Source organism: Apodemus sylvaticus, chromosome 11 (genome assembly GCF_947179515.1).
Source record: "Apodemus sylvaticus chromosome 11, mApoSyl1.1, whole genome shotgun sequence".
NCBI lineage: Eukaryota > Metazoa > Chordata > Mammalia > Rodentia > Muridae > Apodemus > Apodemus sylvaticus.
Genome location: NC_067482.1, coordinates 92,309,055 through 92,321,099, shown reverse-complemented (window position 1 = coordinate 92,321,099; position 12,045 = coordinate 92,309,055). Strand labels below are relative to the sequence as shown.

The 12,045-nt window shown below is 43.4% G+C and overlaps 1 protein-coding gene across 1 annotated transcript; it reads left to right on the top strand.

Annotated features, from left to right (window-relative positions):
• Positions 1 to 164: 164 nt before the first annotated feature.
• On the top strand, positions 165 to 10,672 carry Pno1 (partner of NOB1 homolog). Its single transcript, XM_052199212.1, has 7 exons — positions 165 to 417; positions 544 to 693; positions 3,206 to 3,289; positions 3,463 to 3,523; positions 3,699 to 3,816; positions 9,498 to 9,568; positions 10,084 to 10,672. The coding sequence occupies exons 1-7, from the start codon at positions 214 to 216 to the stop codon at positions 10,149 to 10,151; spliced, it is 756 nt and encodes a 251-aa protein (XP_052055172.1). The 5' UTR covers positions 165 to 213; the 3' UTR covers positions 10,152 to 10,672.
• Positions 10,673 to 12,045: the final 1,373 nt, after the last annotated feature.

Sequence of the window (12,045 nt, the reverse complement as noted above, 5' to 3'; positions counted from 1 at the left end):
TGCTTCGGCTGCGAGCACGTTAAGACACGGAGACATTAGCAAACAGGCATCTCCTAGGGCAGCCATTGCGAAACGCGGACCAATCCTGCCTTAGGCCCCTAGCATGGACCCGCCTAGAAAAAGGGGCGGTGTCTTCAAATTGATTGGTGGAGGGTAGCGCAGGCGCTCTATAACCTCGCACGTGTTCTGCTAGTTGTACAAACCCGGGTTAACATGGCCGAGATGGAGACGCAAAACTCCGGGACAGAGGACGGCTTTATTCCCGTCACACACAGAGGGGGCCGCCGGGCGAAGAAGCGAAAGGCTGAGCAGTCCGCAGCGGCGGGACAGGATGGAGAAACCGGACGCATGGATACGGAGGAGGCGCAGCCGGTGAAGAGGCCGGTCTTCCCGCCGCTCTCCGGCGATCAGCTCCTGGTGGGGATCCCGACGGGACAGGGCGGGGCGGGGCCCGGGCGCCAAGGTGAAGGGTCCGTTCTCCGTTTTTCCCTCCAGGTCCTCATCTCGCCAGTTCCCTCCTGAGTGTGTGTGTTTTTATTGCAGACTGGGAAAGAAGAAACGAGAAAAATCCCTGTCCCAGCTAACAGATACACACCGTTGAAAGAAAACTGGATGAAGATATTCACACCGATTGTAGAACATTTGGGACTTCAGATACGCTTTAACCTGAAATCAAGGAATGTAGAAATCAGGGTAAGATAGCCATTTCGTAGCCTACCGAGTTTCAGCCTTCGTAAAAGTAGAGAATGGTACACGGATGAACATCAATAAGTGGTAACTGCAGGTACCTGCTTCAATATAAGTGCTCTTTTTGGGTGTCACTTAGAGAAAATGTAAATTAAGTCTCTTATTCTTTGGTGTCAGTGCCAAATTAACTTTCCCATATCACAATGCTTCTATTAAGATATTCTAGCATCCTCAGCATTTCTAAGGGATAAAAGCCAGACACTTGATTAAACCTGTCTTTCAAGACCCAGTAGTCTTTGTTTTCCCTTTTTTTTTTCTGCCTGTATCTTTGGTGGCTCTGGTCTCCGGAGAAGGCCACTTACTCTGCAGTCTTACTTCAGTTCCAGTCAGCTTTTGAGGTCTAGCTCAAGCTCTCTTTAGAAATTTACACATTTCTTTTTCTTTCTTTGTTTCTCTTTTTTGCTTTGTTTTGTTTTGTTTTGTTTCTTTCCAGACAGGGTTTCTCTGTGTAGCCCTGGCTGTCCTGGAACTCACTCTGTAGACCAAGCTGGCCTCGAACTCAGAAATCCACCTGCCTTTGCCTCTCAAGTACTGGGATTAAAGGTGTACTCCACCACCGCCTGGCTTTTTTTTTTTTTTTTTTAAGATTTGTGTATTTATTTTATGTATATGAGTACACTGTAGCTGTGCAGATTGTTGTAAGCTGTGTTCTTGGGGTTGCTGGGGATTGAATTTAGGACCTCTGCTCGATCTGGTCAACCCTGATCACTTAGTTGCTGCTTGCTCCGGCCCAAAGATTTTATTTATTATATTTAAGTACACTGTAGCTGTCTTTAGACACACCGGAAGAGGGTGACAGATGTCATTTCAGATGGTTGTGAGCCACCATGTGGTTGCTAGGATTTGAATTCAGGACCTTTGGGAGAGTCAGTGGTATTACCTGCTAAGCCATCTCACCTGCCTCTCCCACATTTCTATTGTACTTAGCAGCCATGTTTAACACAGGGTCATTAGTTGTATTCGTAGCTTTATGCTGATACTGTGTATCAGTGACGTTTACCACATCATTTGTTCTTTATGGTATGACATAGATGATGTACACAGTAGAGTGTTAGAGGATTAGGCAAGGAAAGTTTAAGAAATGTAGTGCCTTAGCCAGAGTCATCAAGCTAATTGAATCTTAGTTAGAAGGGACCATTCGTGATCTTCTACTCTGACATGTTAGTTTATAGGTGAAAAAACTTACATCCTAGATACTCATGGGACTTGCCGAGAGTCACACATAGGGTGAGAACCAGAGTCTGGGGCTTTGTTCTTTTGTTTTTGTTTTCTCTCTCTGTTTTTTCTTTGAGACTAGGTTTCACTCAGTGGCCCTAGCTAGCCTGGAACCTTTGTGGGGACTAAAGGTATGCCCCCTACCACCCGCTGTTGGGGTCTGTTTTTGAGTGTGAAAATAACACAATCCTGTATGCTTCTAAATTTGTCAAACGTGTAGTATCTTCAAATATATTGTGAATTTGTGTGGGAGACCCAAAGGAATATATATATTTTTTTCCAAGGCAGGGTTTCTCTGTGTAGCCCTGGCTGTCCTGGAACTCACTCTGTAGACCAGGCTGGCCTCGAACTCAGAAATCCACCTGCCTCTGCCTCCCAAGTGCTGGGATTAAAGGTGTACGTGCCCTACCACCTCCCGCCTCCAAAGGAATATTTTAGAAGTTAGATGTGTGCTTGAGGTTTTAGTGCCTTAATCTCTTCATGTGTTTTCGTTATATATGTATTCAAGTTATCAAAGTGAAGCTTAGCTGCTAGATGTGTACAGCATGTTATTATGCTGGTGGGCATTTCATGGGTAACAGTCATTTATGCAGCTGACATAAGTGCTTGTAGACAAAGTTCCTACTTAAGCTATTCTTGAGTTGCTCAGTACCAGGCATGCAAGTAGTCAGAACTAGACTTGTTGGTTTGGGAAACAACAGCATATAAATGGTCCTTCATGGCAGAACATGCCAGGCCTGTTGGGGAGAGGCTGCCTCGATGGACAGGAGAAGAGGCCCTGTGGGGAAATTTAAAAGGGGGCAGACAGGCAGTGGTGGCGCACGCCTTTAACTTGGGAGGCAGAGGCAGGTGGATTTCTGGTCTACAGAGTGAGTTCCAGGACAGCCAGGGCTACATAGAGAAACCCTGTCTTGAACCCCCCAACTCCCCTTCTCCCCCCCCCAAAAAAACAAATAAAAGGGGGCAGGATGGGTGTGAGCCCTTGGGCTGTGCTAGAGGGATGCTGCCACTAACCTGGACCAGTCAGTGTGGCCACTTGAGAGGGTGGGCATAGGATTGCCCACCTTGGGAGCGGGAATGTTTTCTTTACAAAGTACAGAGAGTGCTTTATCCCATTAAAAGGGGTCTTACAATACTGGGGGATGTGGTTGATGGTAAGGAAATGATAAGAAAGATAGCATTTCTAGTATTTGTTAAAATGCTGTCCTTTTCATCCCCTGCATGTCTTCACTTCTTTTTCCAGACTTGTAAAGATACCAAGGATGTCAGCGCCCTGACAAAAGCTGCAGACTTTGTGAAAGCCTTTGTTCTCGGCTTTCAGGTGGAGGTGAGTGATCTCATGAGACTTCAAGTACACAGTGTGGGCTTTTCAATAGATGGCTCATTTTCCAAACTTTTAGTCTTTCATTGTATCTGAGAAGTTCAGTTTTGAAATGCTACCTTGTCTCTGTCGGGTGTGTCCCTGAAAAGGCCTTCATAGTGTTTATTTTTGCTTTGTAGGATGCACTTGCCCTCATTCGGCTAGATGACCTCTTCCTAGAGTCTTTTGAAATAACTGACGGTGAGAACATGTGTGAACAACCAATTCTTGTGTTTCTCATTGCATTGTGTTGTGACTGTTGTCTGATAGCTTCAATCGAGCTGTATTACTAACACTCTTCAGAAACTGTATACTTAGTGTGGTTTGGTAGGAAAAGTCAGTGGTAGCCACCTGATGGCTTCTCTTTCTTCTTTAGTTAAGCCCCTGAAAGGAGACCACCTGTCAAGGGCTATAGGAAGAATTGCTGGCAAAGGAGGAAAAACCAAATTCACCATAGAGAATGTAACGCGGACGCGGATTGTTTTGGCAGATGTGTAAGTATCTGTTCTTGAGGGAAATGTCATAATTTATATTTGATCTTATTAGTTTCCAAAAGGTCATAGCTGTTATATTCGTTGCATTCTGTTGTTCTTTCTCTATTGGGATTGACTGTGGAACCTTGTGCATTCTGGTCAAGACCCACCCCTGCTCTATCATGCTGCGTGGAACCCATGTTCCTGTCCTTGGAGCCTTGTAGGGATGTAGTTCTAGGGGAATACTCTCTAGCCTTGAAAGGCTGATGACCTAGTCAAGGAAATTTCAGTAATCAGAAATTTCAGTATTTTTTTTACAGCAATAAAAGAAATTTAGAATCACTCTTACAATAATTGATTACAAGGGAAGATTTTAATTTTAGACAACTCTAATAATCATTTTGGGAAGTACAAGAAATGGGTGTGTGGACTGCCACCCAGCAGCTCTCGTTTTGAACACATGTCTGTGTTTCAGGTAGGATACACCCACGCCCTGATAGGAAGGGAGGCATTGCATGCTGGGTAAGGGCAACCTTTCAGTTACACGGGACTGTAAGTAAGATGGTACAGGCCTACTGTGAGGATGAGGAGCTGGGAGCACCTCTCTTCGGGGTTGGTGTCAGAGAGGTGGTGGCCTAGAGCTGGGGGAATATGAGGCTGGCAAATAGCAGTTGACAGGGTAGGAGGATTTCACTTAATGCTCCTTTGCTATAGTGATCATTATTGAGGCTACGTAATATAGACATTCCTTATAATGTAGACATTGTTTATTCTTAAGGGTAACTTTTGTATTAATTGCTGGCCCTCTACTTGAAACCAAATGTATTACCATAGTTCTGCTCTTTTATGGACTGGGCCTTCAGAGTCTGAAACATGAGCTTTTTTCTACTAGAAATTTCAAAGACATGGAAATACAATATTTAAAATGGCTGAACAGAGCCTAAAAGTCTTCATTGGTTGAGAAATCCAAAGCTAGAACCCACTTGTAATGGACTTGGGGCTAATTTGTCATTAACTTTGTAATCCACAAATTTAAGTGTCTTAGAATTTACTATAAAGGTTGTTTTAAACAGTACCCTGTTTGGGCTCTGCATACAGCAGTAAAACGCACCTGTTGGCACTGTCAGTCTCTGATGTCGCTCAGCATAGCTCAGTGCTGGGCGGGGTCTGTCTGGGTTGCTGAGCTGCACACAGTGCCTGCCGTAGCCCACCATGCCCAGAGTGCTCCCCATCAGTCCCCTGTGTGTGCATCGTTTAATCAGCCTTCCCTACTCTGCCCCAGTGGCCATTGCTCTACTTCTGTCACTTATTCCCAGGAACTCATGTAAATGGATGCCCAGTGTATATTCAGCATATTGCTTTGAGTTTCTTTGTTCTGTTGGGTCCAGCAGTAGTTCCTTGTTTTTATAGCCAAGGAGCATTACAATTGATGGACATCTGAGATGTTTCATTTTGGAGCCATTATGACCAATGCTGGTGTAAACAGTAATTTGTTGTTACATTTAAAATTTTTGATATTGTAATATAGTTAATTACTTGTCTCCCTTCCCTCCAAACCCTATCATACCCTTCTTTGCTCTTTCAAATTTATGATCTTTTTTTAAAAAAAATGTTCTGCCTGTATATATGTATATATACATAATATATGTATATACACATATATTTCTAACTGCTCAGTCTGCTTGATGTTACTTGTGTGTGTTTTCAGAGCTGTCCTTTTGGCATTGGATAACCGTTAAGAGTGCTCTTCCCTTTGGGAAACTGCCTCCCACTCCCAGCCTTCCTCAGTTGCTGTGGTTCTTTATGTAGGGTTGAGGCCCTTTGACTTTCCCCATCTACTTTGGCATGTCCATTGCTATTGTCCTTGTTCAGTTCATATTTGGGCCATTTGTTAGTGAGACTTTGAGTTACTTCTGCTGTTAGTAACAGACTAATTTCACAGCAAACTCCCTGATCCTGTGGCTTTTACAGACTTTCTGTGCTCTTCAAAATGTTTCCTGAGTATGGGGCTCTTGCCCCCCACCGGGGGCCCACTGGTTCCTCCCGCTCCACTGGGACTGAGCTTCACAACTCGTTGGTTTCCTGTAGTGGTCTCTGTCCATTGCCCAGAGAGGTTTCCTTTATGAGGGATAAAAACTATACTTACCAGGCTAAGTCCCAGATTAGGACTTTTTGGCATTTTTACAAAGTTGTTAATAACTTGGCAATACATAGTACAGCATGAGCAAGATCCACAATTAAAGACAATTTGCTTTCTAGATACACTTGAAATACCAGAGGGGAGATAATGGTGCCTATGTTTGGTGAGCCCTTCATGCATGTAACATGCACACTGTAGGGTGGGCCTTTGCGAGTGCCTGCCTCACATGCCTCACATCTTGGCTCGATGATGTATAGGTTTGTGCACATTATTAATTGTTATTAGATTGAGGTCATATTTTCTTTGGTACAGAATTTATTTTGATGCAAAATCAAGGTTTTTATTGGTGCAAATTTCTTATATTGATACAAACATTTTAAAAGTACAGGGCTTAGACCCTTCTAATAACTTACTGCTCTGAGGTGATTAAGCCTATGAGTTAAGGGCCAAATAGCAAATTCATGGCTGTGAAGGGTGTTTTCAAGATATTTAAATAGAAATAGCACAGAGTAGTCAATGGAGAACAGTCCATATTACTTTACATAGATAGTTGGTTTTCAAAAACGTCAGAAATAAACAGAATGTGACATTTAATGTTACTCATTCACGTGTTGTAGAGACATATCTGCTCCTAACAGCTTCCCAGTCGTGGATTCAGAGAAGCATCTGAGCATCTCACCTCCAGGTGAGGCTGTGCATTGTGGCCAGGTGGCCACTGGGCAGAAATTGCCTCCCTCTCCTGAAGACCTGTACTGTTCTTGAGAGGACACAATGTACAGGTCAGAACAGCTTAGTTCTGCCAAGAGAGAATAGACTAGTTCTTAATAACTCCTGTTTTTCAAAGGTCTGTCACATCTGATCCTTTTTGGATGGGGATAGGGAGAGGGCAAGATGTACCTACTAATGTCTCCTGGCTGATATCAACAAGGATTCGCCACCAGAGTGTTTAGATTTAATATGGCTTACAAGATTAGGATTCTAGTTGTTGTGCCCAGCGACTGAGTTACCACTGTTTCTGAACTCAGTTTGTGTGGCACTTTCTTTCAACTGGGTTCAAGAGAGAGGGTATGGCGGCAAAGCGTGGATTTGCCAGATGTGCACCACAAAGGCCTTGGGGGTTTTGAAGCATGGGACTGGTGTGGTAGCAACCCACCAGTGGGAACTTAGCTATCTGGGTGGAGAGATTTTGGAGTTCTGAGTCAGAGAGTCTCCATGAGATAAGAACTGGCCGACCAGCAAGACCGCCAGGGCTGGCAGTAGTGTGGGAACTTGCCTTCTTTTTAATATTTATTGCAACGGAACCACAGCTGTTAAGCGTTCATGAGTATAACTACCCCACCCACCATGGGCAGAAAACAGTGCTTTGTGGCCGACTTCCCAGCTTCTGGCTCTTGTGTTCTTCCATCTCTCCTTTCTAGATGCTCCGTAAGCCCAGTGACACGGATGAGTCGTTTAGGGCAGAGCATTCTGCACTCGCTCGTTTGCTGCACTCTGACCCACCTGGAGTCTTTGCTTTGTTCACCGTCTACTGCAAAAAGACGCGTCTCTGATGGGGGCTGAGAGCCATGCACAGAAAGTATTTGGAAGGCAGGCAGTTTGTTGCTCTATTTAGGAAAATAGATAGTAGTTCTCCCCATGTCTTATGTCCTCCCCGGCAAGTCTTTGGCCAGATTTTCAGTGCTAGGTATGAGTTCCATGCTGTGCAGTGGACCTTAAAACCAGCCCCATATCTTAGTGCCCTATCTTGCCAGGTTGGTCATTATTGTAAGCTAGTAGGGTTCACAGCTGAGTAGCCTGGTGACTGCTCTGGCCTGACAGCCTGTGTAGCATCTTGTATACACCTTGTACTAGCTTACTTTTCAAGCTAGTAAGTGGAGTGGAAGCATCCAGGCAATACCAGCTCCATTTCTCTGTGTCCTATGACCAACACGTGTGGTGTGTTCAGCAATATGGTAGCCATAAGGGAAATACAGTCCCCATCCAGCAACCTCAAAGTCAGTATCTAACATCTAGCACTGGGCTTTATTATACCCCTAAGCATACAATGACATTTATATATAAACTTAGGAACTTCTAAAATAGTTTTTCATAGATTTGTAAGTTGGAATTAAAAGGTGCTGTACTCTTCCCGTCCATGGTACGGCATTCAATGGGCGTCCGCATGGTCTAAGCTTTCTGGATCCCTGTGTCCTTTCCATATTGTGTCCTCCTGCCTTCCCATCCTGAGCCCTCAGGATGAAATCCAGGGCCCCACACTAGGCAGGGATGTGTGCCTCTGAGCTACATCCCTACCCCTAGGTCTCCTTTCCTGGTGTACAGTGGGAATAATATCAACTCAATAAAACTCCTTTGTGGATTGTATGAGCAAACATGGAGGATTTACTGGATGGGAGCAACTATTAACCGGGAGTGGTTAGTTTTGTTTTGTTTAATCTGTGCTAGGGTTGTGTGTCAGAACAATTTTGTGAAGGTCAGGGTACAGCCTGAAAAAGGAGAGTTAGGTTTCTCCTTCTACCAGGTGGGCCTCTGGGAACAAACACAGGTTGTCAGGCTGGGTGACAAGTACCTTTACACACTGAGCTATCTCTCCCTGCCTTTAACAAGTAATCTGGGAGTGGTGGTACACACCTGTAATCTCAGCTCTTGGGGGGGGGGGGGCAGACTGGAGGATGGATCACTGTATATGTTTGAGGCCAGCCTGAGCAGCATTGCAAGAACCTGCCGAGAAAGAAAAAGGAATTCACTCTTTCTCTTTCTTTCTTTCTTTCTTTCTTTCTTTCTTTCTTTCTTTCTTTCTTTCTTTCTTTCTTTCTTTCTTTCTTTCTTTCTTTCTTTCTTTCTTTCTTTCTTCCTTTCCTTTTTCCTCTTTTTCCTTTTTCCTTTTTCCTTTCCTTTCCTTTCCTTTTTCCTTTCCTTTTTCCTTTCCTTTCTCCTTTCCTTTTTCCTTTCCTTTCCTTTTTCCTTTCCTTTCCTTTCCTTTCCTTTCCTTTCCTTTCCTTTCCTTCCCTTCCCTTCCCTCCCCTTCCCTTCCCCCTTCCCTTCCCCCTTCCCTTCCCCCTTCCCTTCTCCCTTCCCTTCTCTCTCTCTCTCTCTCTCTCTCTCTCTCTCTCTCTCTCTCTCTCTCTCTCTCTCTCTTTCTCTCCTTCTCTCTCTCTCTTTCTTTTGGTTTTTTTTTTGGATTTGGTTTTACGGAGACAGGGTTTCTCTGTATAGCCCTGGCTGTCCTGGAACTCATTCTGTAGACCACGCTAGCCTCGAACTCAGAAATCCATCTGCGTCTGCCTCTGCCTCCCAGAGTACAGGCATGCGCCACTACCGCCCGGCAGAAAAAGGAATTCTTATTTATATTTTTTGGTAATTTCTTTTGTGGGGATATATAATCCCTATGTTACAAATCATTCATTCTAGAAGTGGTTTTAGAATGTTTAGAATGCTGTCCACCATTGCCCTCACTTTCAGTTCAGGGGCTGTATCTACTGTGATTTTCCATAGTTTTTAGTTTCCCAGGATTTGATATGGACATGTCTTTTGTGACTAACCTGACTCACTTTACTTCTTTCAGGAAAGTTCACATTCTTGGCTCTTTCCAAAACATCAAGATGGCAAGAACAGCCATTTGTAACCTCATCCTAGGTAATAGCATATTTCTTTGGCATTTTTTACCTTTGGAAAGATGGGAAACAGGAATTTAAGCCATTTTACAAAGCAGCTTTCATATTGATAAAGATACCAAGTAGAAGCTGGCGAGTTGGAGAGAGAAACCCAGGAATACTTTACTCAGACTGCGTTTGTTAGAGGAGTGAAAGGATATTTTGAGAGTATCATTAAATCACTTGGGTTCCTAAGGAAGTACACAGAAAACCCATTCCAAAATAACTGAAAACATTACATGTTAGGTTCTATAAAATGAGGGCAGCTGATATCCAGTCAACTTGATTGATCCGGTTAATCTTGATCTGGAGTCATAGCAACTTGCTCAGAGGAACTGGTGGGTTTTCTCTAGTGTTCTAGTCTGGCTGGCTGACTTGTTTTTGAAAGTCTTTACAACTCTTTATTTTCTATAGGAATGCAAAGTAATTGTCTTCTATGAGTGTGTTTCTATGTATTTGAATATATTTGTATATATAATCTGTTTTTTTCTTAAACAGGAAGTCCTCCATCAAAGGTGTATGGCAATATCCGAGCTGTGGCCAGCAGATCAGCAGATCGGTTCTGATTTTCCAGGGACCCTTGGGATGGTCACATAAAACCATGGGAAGAATTTCCCAGCTACTTACAGCTCAGGAGCCTTCTCAGCTCTCAACCAGAGCAGAAGCAGAAAAGGAGGGTTTAACAGGACTTGGCACCCAGCTGCTTGCTTCTAGGATAATTTAAATACGATATAATTTATTCGTATTTAAATTTATACTTAAAGTATAAGTACTTTAAGTACTTAAAGTATAAGTAAACCACACAGTTTAAAACCTTATCATTTAGAGGTAACTGTTTGCTTACAACTTTTTGGTTATAGATTTACAGCTAAACTTATAAACTTATATAAACTCTGACATTTTTAATTAAAAATGAATCATAATTCTTGGTACTGGGCACTGACTATTTCAGGGTTGGATCATATCAGTAACTTGCACTGTTGAACTATATGTGCTTATCTTTGCACTTTCCTGTACAATTTATAAAATGAAAGCCCTTCACAAGGCTAATAAATGTCATTTTTCAAATAAATAATGAAATGTTGCAAGTTATTTCCTATCCATTCACATTGAGGCAATGAGAGGCCAGTGATTGGAGGGGAGAGAGGATGGGGGAGAGGGGGAAGCAGGGTGGACCACAGGGGCGGAGCAGGGAGAGATGCGGATATCCAGATGGCTTCAGATGTATTTCTGGTGTTTTGGAGAGGTTGGGATATTGTGGCAAGACCTTTATCATTATAAATTGGCATTATGAAATTGGGAGTTTCTTATACATAAATATATTTGGTTAACTATTCAAGTTTAAGAGTCATGCTTTACTGGACACTTGGAAGGAGTGGGTGCTGGGCAGTGTGGGACTCCACTGTTTACAATCTATGGCAGAGAGGAAACACAGCTGGGATGCTGTGAGAGCGAGCTGGAAGAGAGTTGCCCTGAGCGGGACATGCCCAGACTTGGTGCAGAGGCCCGGCGGGGCGGCACCACAATGAAAGATGTTAGATATATTTCTCTTATGCAGTAAAGGTAAATCTGTAAAACAATTCTCTCAAGAAAACTGTTCTCCAAACAGCATATTCTTGTAAATAGTGTGTATATGAATTTGATGCTTATTTCTTACATTGTTTTAGAATACACTTCATTAAGCATGTGACTTAAGATACTGCATTCCCTTGTTTCTCAGAAGCCTTAGCCAAAATAATGATTAGAGGTCAGGAAATTCAAACAATGATTAATAGTAGTAGTACTTCTTTTGTTACGTTTTGCCTGCATTTAGGTATGTGTACCATGTTATGTACCTGGCATTCCCCAGAGGCTAGAATAGTTCATCAGAACCCTCAAACTAGAATTACAGATAAGGTAATAAATCTTCATTTTTTCTGGGAACTGAACCCAGGTCCTCTGAATAGTGCTCTTAATCACTGAACTAGCTCTAATGAAGAGTGTATTTGTTTGAAGATAGGGTATTACTACGTAGCCCTGGCTAGCCTTGAACCCACAGAAATCTTTCCGTCTTCTGAGTACTGGGACACAAGGTTGTACGCCTCCACATCCAGCATGGATTTAATTATGTGGACACGTGTGTGTATTATGCATGTATGCCTACCCTGTGTGTAGATGCCCCCTGGAGCTGTAGTTACAGATGGTTGAGATCCTGGTGTGGGCACTGGGAATTTAGCTGCAGTGCTCTGGAAGAGCAGCGAATGTTCACAGACACTGAGCCATCTCTTCTGCTCCTGTTTTTGAGACAGTGTGTCGTCCAGGCTGGCCTTAACTCAACTCTATAGACCAGCTTGCCTCAAACTTGGGTTGATTTGATGCCCCAGCTTGGCGTGTACCAGGGCTACAAATGTGTGCTGTCATGCTGCTGTTTGGTAGTAGTTTCGTTAAGTTTGGGTTCCCTCTGGTCAGTGGGAGGTGCTA